This window comes from Sorex fumeus, unplaced genomic scaffold (genome assembly GCF_029834395.1).
Source record: "Sorex fumeus unplaced genomic scaffold, SorFum_2.1 ptg000024l, whole genome shotgun sequence".
In the NCBI taxonomy this organism is placed as follows: domain Eukaryota; kingdom Metazoa; phylum Chordata; class Mammalia; order Eulipotyphla; family Soricidae; genus Sorex; species Sorex fumeus.
In genome coordinates, this window is record NW_026606081.1 from 53707867 (window position 1) to 53729789 (window position 21923).

At 51.5% G+C, this 21923-nt stretch overlaps 1 protein-coding gene across 1 annotated transcript in view; it reads left to right on the plus strand.

Annotated features, from left to right (window-relative positions):
* The window catches only part of CSMD1 (CUB and Sushi multiple domains 1), a 968167-nt gene that overhangs the window by 766618 nt on the left and 179626 nt on the right, over positions 1–21923 (plus strand). The window contains exons 8-9 of the mRNA XM_056113926.1: positions 8053–8140; positions 19093–19217. Of these exons, the coding sequence (XP_055969901.1) occupies positions 8053–8140; positions 19093–19217 (213 nt within the window). The remainder of the gene's footprint in view (positions 1–8052; positions 8141–19092; positions 19218–21923) is intronic.

Below are 21923 nucleotides of genomic sequence, written 5' to 3' on the forward strand. Positions count from 1 at the left end.
TGTGACTGAGCCCTGCATGATTCACTAGATGCTGAGAAACGGGGTCCTGCCTCCATCAAACCAGCCCCAAGACCACAGCCCGGCCCGGTGGGTGTAAGGGGCTGGAGCCTGGGTCATTAATTCCTCAGCCTCTCCCGCTTACGTCCTCGGCTCCCATCTCCCCCTCCCCCCACCGGCCACTGTCCTGTGTCTTTGGGAGCATGTGACCTCCTCCTGCAGGGCAAGTTCTCTGGATTTGGGCAAATACATCATCACATGTGTCCACCCTTAGAGTTGTTTGATATATTGAATTAATTACATCTGCTTGAACAAATTCGGGTGTAATTTAGTAGTTAGGAATGCACACATGATCTATTTGGTGAATTAAATACATCATGACTATCACATACATGACACGTGTTGCCATCTCTGTGCTATAGGGCTCAGAATGTACCTGAGTCCCGAGATCTAAAATCACAACAGAACTGGCTCCTCTTCCCGTGACCGGCCTGTCCTGATGGACAGAGCTGGCCTGTGCCGGGAGCAGAGATGGACCTTTGACACAACACCTACCCCCCTGCGTGCAGACATGAGACTCTCCAGGTCACGCTGACCTCACGTGCTAGGGCTAACCCTGGTCCTGTGCTGGGTACAGCTGGTCAGTGCAGCCTGACCGGGGGCCAGTGTCACCAGGTTCCCACGGGAGCGTGTAGGGGCCCAGCAGGGATGCAGGGCCTCAGGGCAGAGTCTTGCTCTGTGCTGGAGTAAGACCCCAGGGTGGCCACTCTCGCTGACTAGGGTCCTTGTCCAGATGGGTCCCTGCTCAGATGTGTCCCTGCCAAGGTGGGTCCCTGTCCAGGTGTGTCCCTGTCCAGGTGGATCCCTGCCAGGTGTGTCCCTGTCAAGATGGGTCTCTATACAGATGGGTCCCTGCCAAGTTAGGTCCCTGCCTGGCAGGTCTCTGCCTAGGTGAGCTTCTGCTCGTGCATCTCTGCCCAGTGGGTCCCTGTCCAGGTGAGCCCCTGCTCAGGTGGCTTCTGCAGCAGCTGGAGGCAGCAGGTTCGAGCACTGCCAACTCCTGGCACACTCGCTCAGAAGAGGGTGATGGTTCTCAGAGCCCCTCCCCTGCCTGTGAAGGCAGTGGGGTCCTCCATGCTGATCCCGCACAGCATATCCGCCATTTGTACTTCATTCAAACAGCAAAGAAACACCTCGGTTCAACTTGATCCTACATAAAGGCAATTTCTTGGGGCTGGAGAGATAGTACAATGGGTAGGGTGTTTGCTTTGCACTCGGCCGACCCGGGTTCAATCCCCAGCATCCCAAATGGTCCCTCAAGTACCGCCAGGAGTTATTTCTGAGTGCATGAGCCAGGAGTAACCCCTGAGCATCACTGGGTGGCCCAAAGAGAAAAATATGAGGATTAATTTCCTTGACCATGCACTGCCGGAGTCTGGCTAGTCTGAAGAAGGATTATCACTGTTCCATGCCATAGATGGGTCTGGCTAACTTTCCCCAGCAGAACAGTCTAAGTGAGGGCCTGGCACAGTGGGGAGACTCAGCAGTGGGGGCGTTTGGGGGCTCATCAGATCCTACATGTAGCTCTCAGGACAGCCTTGGAAACACAGAAAGTTCTGACTACTTGTCAAGCAATAGAAGGCATTGGCATTTTTTAAGTCTCCGTGTTTATTACATTGTACTTTATTTGTATGCATTGGGAAGTTAAATATAGTTTAGAAACATCAAGCTTGTGAAGTTCGAGCTTGATTGAAGACCATGCACGCAGCGTTGTCGAGACGAGGCCGTGGAAATAATGATGGAAAGGATGATAATAGGCGTTTGAATACAGCATCTTAAAAGTTGCCATATTAAGGCTTAGATAGTGAGAAAAGTGAGAACCAGAGCGAAAACTTTGGCGTTCTATTATCGTATTCGGTTGAACGCTGGGGGAATTCAGCCTCTGTCCGTACAGGGGTGTCAGATCCGCGGGTTCAGTTACTAAGAAGGTGTTTCATTAGCAGCCCATTAAACTGAGATCCCCACGGCACATGCCAAAGCAGCGTGAGATTCAGCCCACACACTTCCTTCTAAGCTAATGTTCCGTGGGTAACGAGACTCTAGCACCCACAGCTTGGAAATTCTTGTTTCAGCCCATTTCTAGAAAACTCGTAAATATTTGTTTACTGTTCTGGGATCAGAACCAAGCACTGCTGGAGACTGTGCAAATCATTTGTAGAAACCAAGAAAAGTAACGAGAATTTGTTTTTGCAAGTAGCTGTCCCATGTGGTGCTCTGTTAAGTCAAACTAATCCTGTTGTGGTGAGGTGAAAGGAATCGTTACAGCCACGGAATGTTATTATTGGCACCGATGCTGATCTAGTTATTGGTTTTTAAGGAAGACAGACTATGGGCATTCAGTTCTTGTTGAGGTAAACACCTCCTGCCGCCCAGAGAAAGGGAATGCCTTCAGAAATGGCAATTGCTTTGCTTTTAGGGAAGCCTGTGAATGCAGGAGTCAGTGCTGACTTATTCCAGATGGAATTTAGCTGGAGTGGCTGGAGTTCTGGGCACTTGAATACACACGCACCCAGAATTGGAGGCGATCGTGGAAAGATCACAGTGGCTGGTAGGGCATCTGGGCCAAAATGTTCTGCAGACCAACCTCTTATGCGGCCCAAACATATGTCACCTCGCTGGAGGCTTAAAAAGGTCAGAGGTAGTCTCCAAATTGATCTGGCTGAAACATGTTTTTGGTCTCTTAAGAAACAAGTATCAACAATAAAATATGTTCTGATAAAGCGTGGAGCTATTTCACAGAAATGTGTAGACTCATTTACATGGCTGTGATTTTAGATTTTATTATTGCCAAGGTATACAAACTAAATATTAGCATAAACAATGGCATTTTCCACGAAGGCCCAATATCCCAGCCAGCCCGTAGTTCTAGAACTCTGGGGTGGCACAGGGCCCAGAGCAGCGTCTGGGAATCTCGGCTTTTTAAGGCAGGAAAATCACCACCAGATGGTGTTTGAGCTGGAGTCCCATGGCTGGAACCAGATGGCTTCCCGAGTGCATATTTGATTGGGAATATAGATGCAAACACCTTTTCACTTTTCAGGACTGTGCCTTCCTACTGTAAAAGGAATGCATCTTAGTAATATATTAAGTACAGTTCTAAAAACCGCATTTGTTGTGCCCAAGTTTTAGATCCCCAGTCGTGGAGAGACCAAGTCCACACACGATAGTGCAAAAGCAAAGGAACCTTATTGCTAGCTCGAGGTAGGGACCAAAACTCATCCAAACACAGTGGAGTCTTGACAAGGACCCCGACTCCAAATCACAAGCAGTTTATATAGGATTCAGAATTAAGCAAGTTATATACTGGTCTATTTTTACCATTGGCCCTATTACAGTGGTGGTCAGCAATTAGGCAATGGTTAGCAACGGTTTCTAAAGAAGGGTACAGTGACCCTTCATGACCGGCCAGACCCAACTGCCCAATTCCTTGTCTGGGCAAATTACTCACCTGGGAATCTACCAGAAGCTGCAAGTCCTGCTCCGAGAAAACAGAAACTGAGGCCTAGTTGAGATTTAATGTTAGCTGCAGCTTGTCATGGCATCAGTTTCACTTTCACACATTGATTTTGCAGAGCTCTTTACTGTAAAGTGCCCAGTAGCTCGTGTTGGACAGGTAGGGAAGACGCCCAGTGTCAGGGGCCCAAGGGTCTCTGTGTTCTTTCCTCTAAACGAGGCTCAGCAGACCGCCCAGCCTGGTCATCATGGAGGCCATCTAAAGTGCGTCTCCGTGCTGCAGGCAGTTCCTCGCAGCTGCTCTGTGCTTCTTTGTACTGCATCACTGTCATGAGCAGTGCGATTCCCGGTAGGTACATCACGGCTGAGGCTTTCTGATCAAGCCCTGGCACACCCCAGCTCACCTGATCTCTGGCCTTAGCAGCCCCTCTGCCGTGCCGGCCATTGTTTACACTTCTCAGGATCACGCTTCCCTCCAGATGGTGCTGGCCTCTGGATCCGCCCATGGGAAGTCCTCCTTCTCCACGCGTGTGCTCAGGGAGGTCGGCAGGGAGCAACAGGCTTGGCCCCACAGTGTGCGCCTCCCGGGGACGTGTGGTGAGAGGGAACGCCAAGCCGTGGGCCGACGTGCTTCGGGAAAGGCACTTAAATCTCTGTGCATTAATAGAATCTACACGTTTCACATCAACCCCCTCAACGTCGCGCATACACTGTCGACTCCGTGTCTGCTCCCTGTGTGCATGACTTCTCAGCGTGATTAAGTGTTACTTAACAACAGGGCAGGAATCTGCCGACCGAATATTGCCAGTTTGAGTTCAGGTCCCCGAGGTTTTGACTAGAGTTTTAATATATTTATGAATATCTATGGCGTGTGTCCTATGAGACTTGAAAGGATATAATTCAACAAAATTTGAGCTAAAAAGACATTAATCCCAGTAATTCCTCTCCTCTGAAAATGTGTTTCTGTGCCCTGGGAAGGCTACTGGAAGCAGGCTGCCCCCCAGTCAGAGCTTCTGTTTTCAGAGACGCGGACAGTGCCCAGTGCTGGTGGGCAGAGTGGGGCGGCAGAAGCTTTTGCTTACTTCTGCCAGCCCCCTGGGTCATGTGTGCTGAGTAGCCAGCGGAGCCCGAAGCTGGAGCAGAACCTGGTGTCACGGGCTGGGGTGCAGGGGCCCACCCGCTGGTTTGGTGGGGGCTGCTCTTGTCTCTCCCCCACCCTGCCCGCAAACCTCCACCCTCTGCTGAGTGCCGCATCCCCACTTCCCAGATCCTCTCCACAGCCGCCAGCTTTCCTGGGGGTTGCTAGCCCTCACCTGAAATACACTCATGGTTGTGATGCCCTCGATTTCCGTTTCACCAACGGCACACGGGTGTCTCCGCTCCATCCCTCCTGCCACTAATATCTTCTCTCCGGTTCACAGATGTGGACACTTGCATCCTGGCCAGAGCAGACGGCTCTTTGCTCCTCTCAGGAATATGTGTGTGTGTGGGGGGGGGGGGGCGGGGGGGTGTTGTTGTCCTTCCTGGGGTGGTCTGTGCACTCATGCCAGTTCAGGTTCGCGGGGCTCCCTGGGGCCGTGGGTTAGCATCTTCCCGCAGACAGAGTCAAGCACAAGTGTGCCGGCAGGTGTGCTGTGTGTCATTTCTGGGCCTGCTTCCTTCCCCTGGAACACATGTCCCTGTATCCCGTCTGCCCGGGGATCTCTGTGGACACGGGGACATCTGCTGACACAGCCCTGGACTAAAGCTCGGCCACTGACCCTGGGTTCATTGCTAAATTAAGCTGAAATTAGGATATGGATATAACCCTTTATTAATTACAAATCTTAGTAAAGAACATTAAGTGAATTTGTTCTTAGGAGTATATCGTGCTAACTGATTAAAACTTATATTTCTGACACTTTAAAAAAATTTTTTTATTAGTGAATCACCATAAGGTACAGTTAACAGGCTTACAAACTTTCGTGCTTGTATTTCAGTCATACAATGATCGAGTACCCATCCCTCCACCAGTGCTCATTTTCCACCACCAGTGGTCTCAGCATCCCTCCCACTACCCCCACCCCATCCCGTCCACCCCACCCTGCCTCTGTGGCAGGGCATTCCAAACCTCTTCTTTCTCTGGAGGGGTCACACCCAGCAATGCACAGGGTTACTCCTGGCTCTGGACTCAGGAATTACTCCCGAGTGCTCAGGGGACCATATGGGATGCTGAGAACTGAACCCGGGCTGGCTGCCTGCAAAGCAAACGCCCTAACCTCTGTGCTATCGCTCTAGCCCCTCTGACACTTTTTATTCTTTTTGGCATTTTTCTGTCATCTAAAATTTTAACTTTGCCATGAGAGTGAATTTTATGATTTTTCATAATAGGATTTCAATATCGTCCAGCAAGTTGGGTGGTGAGGTGGGTGAGCTGGTGGTAGGGCAGCTCTGTCCACTGAGCTGCCCTCTGTCCACCTGGCCTGCGCTCATGCCCCTCCCCCTGCCCTGTGCCCCATCCCTCAGACCCCTAACATCTCAGTTCCCAGAGACCAGCCCGGTTCATCTTGGTCCCTATGAGCTTCCCGCCCCCTCCAGTTTGGCCTCCCAAGCCCAGGGTCCTGTGCAGACCCTCTGAGCCCACAGACAAGCAGCTATTACCTCTCGGCTCCCTTCTTGGGACTCTGTGAGCTCCCAGCTCCCTGCTGGAGACGCTCACCCTCTCGGCGCTTGCCCTCTTCAAGGGTCTCTGGTTCTGTCACTGCTCCTGCTCAGATTGACATCCAAGGTCCACGGTGACCATTACATGGGCCAGCGGGGCCTATGCTGCCCTGCCACCAACTCGCCCACCTCACTGCCCAACTTGCCAGACGATATTGAAATCCTATCGCGAAAATCACAAAATTCACCGCTCATGCCAAAGTTAAATTTTTAGACGACAGAAAAATGCTAAGAAGAAGAAATAAAAAAGTGTCAGAACTATAAGTTAATCAATTAGCACGGTGTACTCCTAAGAATACATTCTCTTAATGTTCTCTAATAAGATCTGTAGTTAATGAAGGGTTATATCCATATCCTAATTTCAGCTTAATTTAGCAATGAAAGCCAGATCTTACTGTAATTATCAGTGCTTCCTGTGAATACTTTAATAAAGTGCTCAAGGACTCCACTATCCCACTTGTATTTTTTTCCTCTTATGGAATCACTTAAAATATACATGTAAATTATCTGCTCCTCGTTATGCTGTTAAAACGCAAACAACAGGTTCTCTGTTCACATGGGTTGGCGATGCCGGAAAGTCCAGCTCCCCCACGGGGTGTGTGGGTCAAGGGGAAGTACTGACGTCCATCCCCTTCTGTATCAGAGACTCTTCTGTTGCTTCCTTCCTCCGCCCACATGCTGCTGGCCACGTGGTGGGCTCCAGTGGGGCTGGAGTGAGATGGGTGAGGTGAGGTCTGCTGTCAGCGTCCAGACTCGGAGGGGTCCAGAGGGGTAGACGGTGGTCTCCGTGCACCCACAGCTCTTCTCCGGTGACCGAGCTGCCCTGCCCCCAGCTCACCTACCACACCCCCAGGTGCTGAGGGGCTTCACCAGGACCAAGTCGCAGCTGGCTGAGAATTCGTGGGATTATCTTGTTTCCATCCCCCGCAGTAGATGGTGCGGGGGGCAGCAGCTCGGGCTAATGACCAAAGCAGTGTTCAGACATGGCCCCACATGCCCACCTGCACTCTGCCTCCACAGGGGCACGGGCAGACTCCGCAGCTGAATGGCACATTTGCCCAGGAGGCGCCACTGTTCTCTCTACAGTGGCAGGTGTGTGGCAGCTCCTGTCTCTGAGCACGTGACCCCACCGTTACCTGTGGGAGCAAATGAAGGCTCTGTCCACTGTAAGCCCAGGCACAGATCCCCAGGGCCCCTCCCAGGATGAGGTATCAGTGACCGGTCACCAGGGCCTGGTAATGAGCACAGTCAGGTTTAATTTAAATCTCAGAGTGGGGGCCAGATTGATGGTACAGTGGGTAGGGCATTTTGCCTTGCACGCGGTCAACCTGGGTTTGATCTCCGGCACATCCCACATGGTCCCCCAAGCACCACCAGGAGTAATTCCTGAGTGCAGAGCCAGGAGTAACCCCTGAGCATCGCTGGGTATGACCCAAAAAAAAAACAATAAAATAAATAAATAAATAAATAAATTGCAGAGTGTAAGCCAAATGGTGTTGACATTCTCTCATAGGAGGGCTGAGGAGTCCTTCTGAGGGTAAGGGCAGATTGATCTACTCAAGCTAACCTGTCTCGCTTTGTGTGGGGGCCTCCCGTATAGGGCAGGGGTCCGCTGCCAGCATTTTCTGGCCGGTCAGCTAGGAGGTCATCAAGGGGGTGTGAGGACGCCGGGCCTGAAACTGTAGGTGGTGGGCAGCAGGTCTCACCTGGCACCCTCCCAGCCCCCCACCTGTCCTCTCTCTCGCCTGATACGTTTCAGGCTCCATGTCAGCATGACCAAAGCATATTCTCAAAGGCTCCCCACAAACGGCACGAAGTCACGCTGCTTTTTTTCCCTTGCAGTGAGCCAGGGAGGTGTGGCCTTAGTCTCTGACACCTGCCCAGACCCGGGAACTCCAGAATACGGCCGAAGAGCAGGCTCTGACTTCAGGTAGGAGAACAGCAGCTTCTAAGTGTCATATGATTTCCCAGAACCCATGAATCATTCCCGCTCTTGTGTGTGTTCGGCCGGGGTGTGAAGAGGCAGCATCTCTGTCTCTATCCTGCTGTGTTATCCTTTGAATGCCAACAACGTGTGCAGTGCTAAAAGTTGTGGATTTTGTTGAGTTGATTCTTTCCCCTATGGGAGTGGTGTGGAGGGGGGGGGAGAGGGTTACATTTGTACTCTAACTATAGATGCTCAAAGTCTATGTAAAACCAATTTTATGGTTTTGTGGTACTAGGAGTGTGAGGAGCTAGAGTCTGTTCCCTGTGTGGTCATGAATACAGTAGCGATTTTAACAGCACTCCCAGTGTGGATGTCTGCATTGCTCTCAGTTCATTTAAGAAAAATAGTATTTTCTCACATCACAAAGAATACACAAGGCCAGAGGAATGCTGCAATCAGGAGTTCATTACAAACTGGAGCCGAACCTGTGGTCACTGTTTCCCTCCTCATCCTGGGCCTTTCTGGGAGTAAGAGAGGCTGTGGTGTGTTCATGCAGGCTGGTGGGCTGAGAGCCAGAGCCAGAGCCACGTTAGGGGGCAGGGGCAACGCCAGCCAGTGAGATCGGGCACTGGGGGTTGCTCGGGAGGATGGTGAGGAGTGAAACGCAGCACTCTGCCCAGAGATGGGCCATCACATCCACCATCCTGAGGGAAGAACGTGCAGGTGTGATGCTGAAACACCCCAGACTCCCCTGTCCCTCACTCCTCGAAGGGCTGGATGTGGGAAACTTGGGGGCAGACCCCATCTGGGTGTTTGAGCCTGAGATGGTCTCTTCTCCCATTGGTCTTTGGGCAGCATGCGGGGGTTTCTTAGGGGAGCGGAAAGCTGAGCGGAGAGCGGCCGTCGCCAGCTCAGGAGACTTGGTGCCAAGACCTCGCCCTCTCTGCCCCTGGCTCTGTCTGTCCGGGTTGGCACAGGGGGAGGCTGCACGAGATGCCATGAGTCCCTCCCAAGCTGCTGCATGTCCAGGGGTGCTGGTCAGTTCCAGGGCCAGGCCCTGATTTCAGAGCATTTACCACACACACACACACACACACACACACACACACACACACACACACACACACCAGACAGCCCCTAGTGGCATACACGTAGGGATTTTATCCAAGTTTCTAAAAAAATCAGAGGAAAGATGAAGTCTACTCATCTCTGCTGGACAGACCCCACCCCAGAACATGAGTTTTCCAACTTGCGGGGTGTTTTCTATTTTCTGTGCACCTGCCCTCACCTGGGAAAGGCGTCCCTCACACATTCCTCCAGAAGTTGCTCGTGGCCCTCCTGGGACTGCGTGTTCAGACAGTATTTCTCTGGACCCTGAACCTCAGCTGCATGTTCACTCTCTGCCCCGCACTCACCCCTCCCCATGCAGGCTCACCGCAGCATCTCTGCCCATGGTGCCCAGGCCGGTGGGTTCTGAAAATCAGCAGGGCAGGCTTACCCTGCTTCCCTCCTACAGCCCTGCCCGAACCCAGACCTGCTTGGGTGTTTTTTTCCACAGTGAGCAAAGTTCTGTCACGTGGTGCCAGGTTCAGGCGATCACATCTGTGGAAAAGAGAAAGTGCTCGTTCATTTTTCAAAGTTTACAGGAAACTTGGGAGCAGCCCAAGCAGACCGAGGTTCGTTTGCACAGGATGTGATGGAAACGTGACCGTAGCACGGGGTGAACGGGCCACTCTCCCCCCTCCTCCTCCCGCCGCCCGTGTCTGAAGCAGATGCAGGAGGACGAACTGAGTGGGGGACTTGCTGCATGTGTGCATGGCCATGGGAGGAAGGCCACAGCACTGGAGAGCCCAGAGCTGCACGCCCAGTGACACTGCCCCTGCCCCAGCCAGGCAGTGAGGGCGAAGGTGGACAAAGGTGGACGTGTGGCTGGCTCTACACCTGGTATGGGTGCGAGGTCTCACTCCTGCCATGATGGCCCTGTGTGTGTGTGTAAGAAAATGGGAGTATATGTGTGTAGATGTGAGTGTAGGTGAATGTGTGTGAGTGTGAATGAGTGTGAGAATGTGTGAGTGTGTGAGTGTGAGCATTTTTAATGTGTGAGTGTGAATATGTGTGTGTTTGTGCATGTGTGTACATGTGAATGTGTGTGGGTCTGAATGAGTGGTAAGAATGTGTGAGTGTGTAAGTGCGAGCATGTGTAAGTGTGTGTGCATGAGTGGATAAGTGTGTGAGTGTGAGCATATGTGAGTGTGAATGGGTGTGTGTACATGTGTGTACGTGTGAATAAGTGTGTGTCAGTGTAAATGAGTGTGAGAGTGTGTGTATAAGTGTAAGCATATGTAAGTGTGAATGTGTGTGCGTGTGAATGAGTGTATGTTATGCATGTGTGTACATGTGAACAAGTGTGAGTGTGTGAGTGTGAATGTGAGTGTGAATGTGAGTGTGAATGAGAGTGAGTGTGAATTGAGTGAAGTGTGTGTGAGCGTATGCGTTTGAGTGTGAATATATGTGACTGTGTATTGTGTGTGAGTGTATGTGAGTATGTGTAAGCATGTGTGTGAGTACGTACAGAATATTGAGAGTTAATTCTAGCACTTTTGTAGACTTCCTAGGACTTTCTCCCCCAAATTCAGGGCCTATTAATTCTATCAACTACAAATATATATTTTTATTTCTTTCCAGTCAATGTTGGCTTGAAAAAAATTTTTTAATATTTCTTTTCTTTGCCTAAAGGCATTAAGGCCTATGTTTCAAGGAAATATTAGTGGTGGTGATGCAGATGTTCAGATTCCTAATGTTAGCCAGAAACATCCTGGGTTTTGTCATTCAGAATGATATTGGTTATAAATATTTTATACGTGTCTCTGATCAGGTTGAGGAAATACCCTTCTATTTGGAGGTTTGTTGGAAATTTTGTGTGTGAGGAGAATATGCATTAGTCACACTCATTAAATGCATTACAGTAAATTAAGATTATCAAATAAAAACACACAGTGTTCTAAAAATGTTCATCTTAGACTTGCTAACCAGAGATAGTGCAAGCTATAAACTAAACAGAAAAGAGGGTCGAGAGATAGTACCATGGGTAAGACTCTTGCCTTGCACGCAGCCAACCCAGGTTTGATCCCAGACACCCCAGCTGGTCCCCTGGGAATCTCCAGGAGTGATTCCTGAGTGCAGAGCCCAAAGTAATCCCAGAGCATCACGGGGTATGACAGGAAACCAAACCAAAAGAAAAAAAGAAAAGTACCCAAACCTCAAAAGACATCTTATCAGGGCATCACAAGTATCTATAAGAAAAATATTTTAAAAGATCCAAACCCATCAAAATACCAAAGTTTGGAGTGTGAAGTGAACCTATAAATGATCAAGAAATGAATGAAAGCATAGATTGTTGATGTTGAATATATAACATGAATATCCAGAGTTTTCTACGGTTACAAGTAAAGTTTATGAACCTTGCCACAATTGGGGATATGTTTTTTACAAGTGTGTAGGTAAGGCTTTGAAAACGTCACCTATATTAAGCCCTTCGGCATATAAAATTAATTTAGAGGACAGTCGTTTCAGCTCACTCTGGTACATCCATTCCCAAGAAAGAGCTATGTTCCAACACAAGTGGACGTGGTTCTTTTGTTTGAGAAAAAAAGCTTTTCATAAGGATATATTTATTTTTATGTATTTATTTGGAGTCACACTTGGCAGAACTCAGAGACTGTCCCTGGCTCCATGCTCAGGGGTGGGGATGCTGGCGATGGAACCAAACTCAGCTGCGTGCAAGGCGGTACCTGATTCCTGCATTGTCTCGGCACCCAGTAGAGCCTTTCATCAGAAAAAAAAAGACTATGGGGTTTTATCCAGACATTTCCCTGTACTGATTGAGGGGATCTCTCCCACTTTTCTTGTTTCATCACAGTGAAGAATCACTTACCCGAGCGTGCATTCTGGGCGTGCTCCATCATTATGCCCATGTGTTGCTGCGTTCAATTGGCTCATTCTTCCTCAGAATCTTTTTTGTGTGTGTTCATGACACATGTTGACTTTGATAGCCTGATCCTGTCACGACTTGGTCTTTGGCTGGTTGGTTTTCTTCTTGAATACTGGTCTCATGCAATAGTTGGAATGTTCTTCTCATACATCCCAGAAAATTTTGAGTCAAGTTAGTAGTGTTCCTTCTTAATTTTTGTGGAGATTCATCAATAAAACTGTCTGGAATTACCTGGTTTTTTTTTTTTGCTTTTTTATTTTGGGGGCAACCCCCAGCTGTGCTCAGAGCTTATTCCTCACTCTTGAGCTCAGCAGTCACTCTTGGAAAGCCAGGGAGACCTTACGGAGTGATGGGGACTGAACCCTGGTAGTCACACACAAGGGAAGTTTCCTAACTGCTAGACTATCTCTCTGGCCCCAGAATTTTCTCATAGTAATGTTTTGTTTTAAATTAAAAATTCAACTTCATTTTCTACATAGCTACCACTTCAGGATCTATTTCTCCACTTGAATATTACTAAGGCCCATATTTTGAGGAATTAAACAATTTCATCAAATTTGTTCATTTTAATGCATACATTACTGTATAATAAGTTCTTATATTAGTCATAATATCACAGTTTTAATTCCTGATAATTGGTAACCTGTGTTTTCTATCTGATCTGACTGGAGACATACCAGTGCTAGTGATTCCCCAAAAAATCAACTTAAGGCTGGAAAGATAGTACAGTGGGTGGGGGCCTTATCCTACATACACCCTGCAGGGGTTTCATCTCGGACACCACATGTGATTCCCAGAGCACCACCAAGAGTGATGCCTGAGCACAGAGCCAGGAGTCAGCCCTGAGAAAAATCCAGAGAGGTCCCAAAACAAAAAGACAAAAAAAAATCACATTTGATTTCACTGATTTTTATCTTTTGAATTTATTTGCCTTACAAGCCACTGATTATGCTCTGGTGTGTCATTATTTTCAGTACCTAATTACTAAGGGGTTTGTTTTCTTTTATTTTTCTGTTTTTTTTCTAATAATTAAAGGTATAATTTAATATATTTTCTTTAAGAAGTGGGTATTTAGTGCTATAAATGCTACGCCTAGGAATTCTTTAGCTCCTTTCAACAATTTTACTTTCTACTTTCTCCTCTACTTATTAAATACTTAAGTATTTAGTCCATTGGTTATTCATGTGCAATTTAGTCCCCAGGGATCTAGGTATTTACAGAGGATCTTTGTGTTCAGAGAACACAGTTGAATTGACTTGTCCACTCCTTGGATCCTTTCACATTTATTACGTCTTGTTTTCTGACTTCGATTACAATGCTACCTTAGCAAATGCCTGAAATGCAGGGGAAGAGAAGTGATTGGGAGGAGCGCGAGAAGGCGGCAGTATTATGGGCTGAGTGACAGGGTTGTGTGTCGTTTACTGCCTGCACGCCCCGTCACTGATTGGCAAGACACCAGCAGATGCTCTGGATTCCTCCCGAGCTGCTTCTTGCTTTCTGCATGGCTATCTTAAATATCCCTGCTGTTGGCGTCCACCTCACCTGCTTCACTTCATCGGTCCCTGGCACCAGGGCTGGCACATATGATGGTCCCCGGCGTGTATAAACATATACTGTGCTGGAGGAACTTCCCCATCAGGTGGGGTAAGGTACCTCAGAGGGAGGAGGCCAGGCCTTATTGGTTTTATGCTTCATTCCCATGCCCAGCCCTGGTAGACACCCTCTTCTGTGAAATTGGATCAAATTGGCGGTAACAAGCCCGTCCCTGGAGAGGAGCCGTCAGCGCCTCATTAGTAGCTGAGAAGGCAATAAGTGAGCCGCCCGGAACAGCAGAGCCCTCCAGCAGGACCCCGGCCCAGAGCGAAGCTGGGGTTGGAGGAGAGAGATTGGGGGGTTAGAGAGTAAGTGCTCAAAGCCCACTGCTATCGGCCCTAGACCCCTTGGAGTTCTAGCCTCTGTTCCCCGCTCTTCTTGGCCCTGTGTGCAGGGAAGGCCCTCGAGTGGAGTCCTTTCAGCAGTGGCACGAGACATTATGGGGGGAGAGGGAAGCCCACGTGATCAGTGATCAGTGAGAAGGAGACAACTCCAGCCTTCCTGCCAGCAGGGGCGGCAGCCACCATCCACTGCAGTTCTGTGTGGCCTTCGGGATGCATAGATAACTTTATCTGTAGCACTGAAATATCACTGCAACAAACTTATTATTTTTCCATTATTTAGCTGCAGGGCTTTCTGCACCAGCCCCCTTGAATTTAGAAATAACTGCTCATACGAACATTGTTTGAACATGGAAATGAATGTGATATTTTCCCCCTTACATATGCTTGTTATTATTTCTCCGAATCACTTTATACCTGGTAGGGGCCTGAGGAAAATCAAGGCCACCATAAGACACGGTAGCGCTCGGTGAGTCCACGGGCGTCATCTTCCCAGCGGGTGGCTAGCGCAGTGGACAGATGCCCAGCTTTCGGGCTGCCTCTCTCCTTAGATGCAGCCACCCTTGTTCGAATCTGGGCACTGCATTTGACCGTTGCACACCACCAGGGTTCACCCCTGAGCTCAGAGCCAAGCATCTCCCCCAAGTGCCACCGGGTGTGCAGTGGCTGTCCCCAGATCACCACCACAGATGGTCATCTGGAGGCTTTTCCCATGATCTGCACCCAGGCCCCGTCTCCAGGTTTGGAAAGATGGGAAGTAGCTGGGCGCTGCCAACACTTCAAGCTACAGTCTCTGTGCGGCTCACAGTCCAAGGGTTCCTGACCCCAAAGGTTGGCTCAGGGACACCAGCCCCATGGCAGCCACTACCCACCACCCACAGGGCTGAGTCTGCTCCAGGGAACCCCTGAGCACGAGAGCACTGCACAGGAGCACTACATGGGAGCACCTGCATGGGAGCACCAACTTCCTGCCACACAGGTGGCTCAGCTGCCTGCCCGAAGTGTCCAGTCGCCCACCCTGATCACGCAGGCACAGAGCTTGCCCAGGACTATTGCCTGCTTGTCATTGGCACAGAGAGGTCTTGTAGCCCTGTAGACCCACTGCCTCTTGCTGTTTCGGGGCTCCCGTCAGAGCTCAAAGTCACTTTATTTGATTTTTGGTTTTGTTTGGGGCCACACCTTGTGCTTCCCTGGGCTCACTCCTGGCTCTGCGCTCAGGAATCACTCTCAGAGGTGCTCAACGGGGCGGCATGGGGTGCCGGGCATCAAACCCAGGTTGGCCTATGCAAGGTGTGTGCCCACCCCGCCCTACTCCTCTGGTCCCCGAAGTCACATTAATTCCTTTGCAGCAACAGTTACGGGACCCGTCTCAAATATTGGTCCACAGAGCCATTCCCAAGGAAAGCTGTACTTGGCAGTGATTTGTCTCCGAACTTGATGATGTTTAGAAAGAATTCACTCACCTAGAATGACACCTCATACTGCAGACAAATGGTGGGGCAGGAAATGTCTTTAGAGCCCAAGAACGTAGGCATAAAGCTTCCAGAATACTAAGCACAAGAGATGGAAAAAAATACCTATTCCATTTTAGAGAATGAAAACATGCTACCTTAACTGTGTTACCTAAATAGTGTCTTTCTGTGTTTCTTTTTCATAAACTCTCTGTCTAGACCTTACACAAAATCAGTTTCTGATCTCAGTTTCCTTTTGCTTGTTTGTTTTATTTTCTTTGGGGCCATGCCTGGCAGGGCTCAGGGCTGACTCCTGACTCTGCTCTGATCACACCTCACGGGGTTTGGAGGGCCATATGGGGTCGTGGGGGTCGGATCTGGGTCAGCTGTGTGCCAGACAAACAAACAACCCACTGTGCTGTTGCTCCAGTTCCCAATTTCCAATAATTACCAATTATCAAGATTGCATAACATAATCCGAGTGCTTGTGCCAATGGGAGGTACCACAAATGATGTTTTCTGGCATTTTTTTTCCTTTGGGAGGGGGTTGCTTTTGTTTGGGGAACCACACCCAGCAATGTTCAGGGTAACTCCTGGCTCTGCACTCAGGAATCAGTCTTGCCAAGAGACCCTATGGGACGGATGCCTGGGACAGCAGGTCGGCCGCGTGCAAGGCAAGTGCCCTCCCTGCTATACTATGGCTCCATCTCATTGTCTGGCATTTTTTCTAAGATTGTTTTCCAGATTACCACACTAGGGTCAAGGACCCCATTTTTCTCCATACCTAGAGAAAGTAGGATATCCGTTGCTCATTCAGTATGATCCCAGGAAGTGTCGGCACGCTCCAACCCCGGCTCTCTGGGTATCTGCATCGTCCGTCACACTGCGTGGTTACTGCGTGTGGGAATTGTATGTGCAAAGGACAGCTTCTTGAATAGCCTTTATGATTGTCAGTGGAAACTAGGATTATTTTTATATTCTTTTATAAGTCATACTTCCCCCCAAATCATATAATCAGTGGAATATTTCACTACAGTGAAACATCTCCTAAAATAGTTTCATAGGACCCAAGTTGCCCTGAATTCTTGGTGAGAGAAGCTTCCTGGGCAGATAAAGGGGAAAGTGCCATGAGCTTCTTACGAAGGCAAAGTAGAATTTTCCACATTAAATTGTAGTGGGTTGAGAGGTTCCATTATCATGGAAAGATGCTTAATTTTGTCTCTTCCAGAAAATGTTCCCAACTGGCTTGCCCCCGGTTAGTGATCTTGGCATTCATCCTGCGTGGATATCGAGAGAAGCGTGAGGGATGCTGGGCCCTGGGGCTCGAGCCGGACAGTGAGGAGGAGAGGACAGTGTCTGTCCACCTCCCCCTCTTCCTCTGCATTGTAATTAACCTTCTCCCTGCACCCAGGCCACTGGACGCCCTGCATCAGAGATGCTGCTCTCTCCTTCCTTCACATCAGCCCCAGGGCTGCACCGGGAGAGTTCCCTGCAGCAGCCACAGCGCTGCCAGGGAGAATCGATAACGCTCCAGACACGGAGCCAGGCATCAGCCCCGGAGCTGAGCCGTGCCCTACTTTCCCCGACGTGCCCCCGAATCCCCCCACCACAGAGCTGGTGCCCAGGGGCTTCCTGTTCTCAGATGCAGCCAAAGTCATTTTGTTCAAGAGTCAAAGCCATTTGTCATGTCACCGGCTGGTCGAGGGCCCGCTGAGCCTCTTCCTCCACAAGGCCTCGGCCAAGGGCAGCACCACTGACCTTCCCAGTGAGAGAGAGCGAGAGTGACGGACCTGCGGGGGCTCCTTTACAGTGCTCGGGGATCCTTCTCAATGCTCGAGGTTCCTTCTCAGTGCTCGGGGCTCCTTCACAGTGCTCATAGCTCCATTACAGTGCTCAGAGATCCATTATAGTGCTCAGGACTCCGTCACAGTGCTTAGAGACTCCATAACAGTGCCCAGGGACTCCATCACAGTGCTCAGGGCTCCTTCTCAGTGCTCAGGACTGCTTCACAGTGCTTGGGTCTCCTTCTCAGTGTTCGGGGCTCCATCACAGCGCTTGGAGACTCCATCATAGTACTCTGGGGCTCTATCACAGTGCTCAGAGCTCTATTGCAGTGCTTAGAGACTCCATCACAGTGCCTAGAGACTCCATCACAGTGCTCAGGGCTCCATCATAGTGCTTAGAGACCTCATCACAGTGCTTGGGGGCTTCTGGACCTTCTTGGCAGTGTTTGGAGAGGACCTGAGGATGATGCCCCTCAGGCTCTGCCCCAGGATCGCCCAGAGGGACTGATGGCTCACACCTGGTGGATTCTGGCGGCTATGCAGTGCCAGAGATGAGTCAGGGGCCACTGACTTGGCCTGGGGAGAGCGGGCACTCAGCACAGCCCAGAAACACACCTGATGAGGCACAGCTGACCAGGCTGCCAAGAACGTGCTGTGCCTGGGGTGTGCGGTGCTGGTCAGGGCCAGCAGGGCTGCAGCCACGGGGCCCGGGAGGCGTGTGCTGGTCAGGGCCAGGATGGATGCATGTGCACTGCCCGTCTGCAGACCCTGGTCTCTCATACGAGGTCATCTGACTGAGCTTGTTTCTGCCTTTGTCTCTTCTCTGGGACAAGAACAAACACCCTGTAAGCTTTAGCTATGGTGAGAGGACCTCGGACCCCCACACAGCACCCACTGTCCCCTGTGGGAGCCTGCCCAGGCCGGTGGCCGCTGGGACACTCATCTTTCCCTGCCAGCAGGACGGAGCGAACAGGCTCGGGTGGTGGTGATGGGCACGCCCGTGTGCTTTGTCACTGCCCCCAGCCCAAGCTCATCAGCACACACCCAGCATGCAGGTCCACCCTCTGCAGGGTCCTGTGCTGACCCCAGAGGGGGAGAATGGGGGAGGGTGCCTGCCCTGCCTGCTGCTCCCCAGGTTTGACTCCAACGCCTGATAGGGTCCCCCACGCACCACCAAGAAGTTCCTGGGTGCGGGGGCAAAAGGAAGCCCCTGAACATTGCTGGAGGTGACCCAACTCCCACCCCCCCCCCCCCGAAACATAAGGGTCCTGCCCTTGTACCCTGTAGGATTCATCCCAGGGATGCAACAATGGTTCAGCCCACGCGCACCCATGGCTGTGAGTGTCAGGCCCACAAAGGTGGTGGAGCCTTGGTTGTACTGAGGATGCAGAGAAAGCCTCGGGCGTCCAGCATCCTTCACCTCACCCAAAGCCTCTGCCTGGGAGGCGTGGCTCCAAAGCCCCTCCCGACCCATCATCCTCTTCCCAGTCCTGAAGGTGGACGTGACCATGTCTGTCCTCACGAAGCAGGGCCGGCCCTCTGCCTCGGGGTCCTCAGCCCTCTCCAGCGCCTCCAGTTATGATGATGATGGTGATGATGATGAGGAGGAGGAGGAGGAGGAGGACAACGACAATGACAACGACAACGACGACTAGGCTGGGGGCTCTGGACCTGGAGGAACAGGCTGTGTCTGACCCAAGCCCTGCAGCTCTTGGGGGTTCACGCCATTCACAGCTCTGACAGGTGAGTCCCCCAGCATGCTGTGAGATGACCTTCTCTCTCTCTCTGTCCTTAGGGTCGGGGCCAGTGTCCACTTCTCATGCGAGGACAGCTACGTACTCCAGGGCTCCAAGAGCATAACCTGCCAGAGGGTGACCGAGACACTGGCTGCCTGGAGTGACCACCGGCCCATTTGTCGAGGTGAGCCATGCTTCTGAGGTCCTGGGGTGGGGCAGTCACTCAGGGCCCTGGGGGGTGGTCTCTATAAGGCCCTGGAGAGTGGTCACTACAGGGCCCTAGGGTGGTCACGACAGGGCCCTGAGGTGGAATGGTCACTACAAGGCTCTGGGAGGTGGTCACTACAGGGTCCTGGTGTGTGGTGGTCACTACAGAGCCTTAGGGGGTGGTCACTACAGGGCCCTGGGGTGGTCAGTACAGGGCCCTGAGGTGTAGTGGTCACTGCAGGGTCCTGGGAGGTGGTCGATACAGGGTCCTGGGGTGTGATGGTCACTACAGGGTCCTGGGGTGTGATGGTCACTACAGGGCCCTGGGATGGGGTGATCACTACAGGGCCCTGGGAGTGGTCACTACAGGGTCCTGAGGTGGGGTGGTCACTACAGGGTCCTGCAGTGGGGTGGTCACTATGGGGCTCTGGGAGTGGTCACTACAGGGCCCTGGGGTGAGGTGGTCACTACAGGGCCCTGGGGGGTTGGACGGTGCTGCAGAGAGTGAGTCACACAGCATGCAACTTGTTCCCATGGGATAAGTGACCACTTTGTTTGCCCTCAGTGTGTGTTAGGGGAGTGACCTCTACAGGACGTTAATTTCTGGGAGGGCCAGGGGTGCTGCAGGCAATCGGAACCATCAGGGAACCGGCAGGGAGCAGGCCCGGCTGCCTGAACGAGGAAAGCCATAAAAGCAGAGGCCCGACCTGACTCGGGCAATTGGTGGGTATGAAGAGAAAAATGGCGGCACGTGCTTCTCAGGGGGTCTCCCGTACAAATGGGGGTGGCCGCCGACAGAGCCTCAGGGTCTCTGAGTGCCCAGCCCTCTCCTCTCTCACCGCTGGGCAGACCCTCCTCTGCTCCGTCGCCCCATAACAGTGCCCCCTCCTGCCGCCCCCTGGCCACTTCACACCCCTGGACAGACCCCTTAGCCCCCGTGTCCCTCTGTCCTGTCTGGAAACACCAGCCTGGCACCTGCTTGTCCATCCAGGAAGATGGGGAGTGAGCCCATTGCCAAACGGCCAGCACACACCTCCCAGCCCTGCTCCAGGCACTGACCTCTCCTGCTCTTTCCCCCACGGGCCCCAGAGTCAGACTCTGGGAACTGAGCTCACGGCCCAGACCAGGGGACAGTTTCCTGCGGGCTGTCCCCCAGGAAGGCTGCCCTGAGCCCCCACTGACATGGGATGCAGGCCGGGCCCCAGGGCCCTGAGTAGAGCATGTACTTTGCACACAGGGTCCTGGGCCAGTGTGTGTCCACTGGTCCATCGGGAGTGGCCCTCGCCACAGCAGCCACCATCAGAACAGACCAGCCCTGAGGACAGGAGTGTGTCGTGAGGATGTGCATGGGGCCTCACTGCGTCTGGAAGGCAGGGAAACAGTCGAGACCATTCTTTAATGTGTGTCCTGCAGACAACCCCTCTTGGTGTTCCACCTCCAGAAGCTCACAGCAGATGCCTTAGTGTGTCCCCAGTCCTGGGCCCCGGGTGCATCTCCACACCCCCAGCACCCATCAGTGCCACAGAGCAGCCCCAGGGCACTACAGGAGCTGAGCTTAGCCGGTCTCTGTCTGTTCCTGGCGGGGGTGGGCGAGGGCATGGGGAGTGGGGAGCATAAGTTAGCCGCTACCTACTACTTCCTCCATGCAGCTCTCTCTGCAGAACCCACCCAAGCTTTCAGACTGGCGACCTCTTCTCTCCCCCTTCAAACCCCGTCCCCACCTGCCTAGGAGTGCCCCCCCTCATTAGTGAGACCATTTGGGACATTTTTGGAGGCAAAGTGTGGACAGCAATTTCCATGGCGACATCTCCTGATGTGTCAAATGTAGGGGGAGTAGATACAACTCATGCATTTTTTTCCTATTTTGTCCCCCGAGCAGACTGTGCTGAGAGGTGGGCTGGCCTCTCACTGGGGGCGGCCTGCCCAGTGCAAACTCCCAAATTCATCTCACAGCCCCTGCTATCTGCTCCACAAACAGCGTGTGTGAATGAATGAATGAGAAGGGAACATCCTGGCCCAGGTATCCATGGTTGAATCCGAGTCTTTTGAGGAGTGATAGGGAGCGTCCAGCCCGTGGAGTCCAAACACAGCCATCCATCAAGGGCAGACTAAGACACGCCTGGTCTGGCTAGTCTGCAGATTCCAGACCAGAGGGCCAGCAAGGCTGATGTCGGGTCCCCGTCGTCTCTAACTTGGGGCTTGACGTCCAGCTCACCACTGCCTGCTCTCTAAGAGGGAGCCTCCTGGAGGCTGGTGATGCACTACTTGAGAGATGCCTATCTCTGGTATCAGGCCCTGGTGTCATTATTAGCCAGTGCTTTTGCTTGCTGATTGGTGTAGGGGCTGGGTGAGACTTTCTTTCCTCTCATGGAGGAACAGAGGAACCAGAGCAGTGGTTCACACAGCTCAGTAATTAGACCTGTGCTTAGTTGGACGCTTCTCACTCCCTTCAGGCATAAGAAATCAGCTATTTTGATTTATGTTGCGGAGAACAGTATTGGGAGGCGCATAATACAATGTAACTATCTTTAACATAAGCCGGAAAGCAAAGAAGAAAGAGGAGCCAATTCTGCCCTGTGAAGTGAAATATCCCAGGGGTGACATTAGTCCCGGGACTTACAGGGGGGTATTTACACACAGAGACCTCCACTCCGTGCTAACAGGAGTAACCTCCCCCTCAACA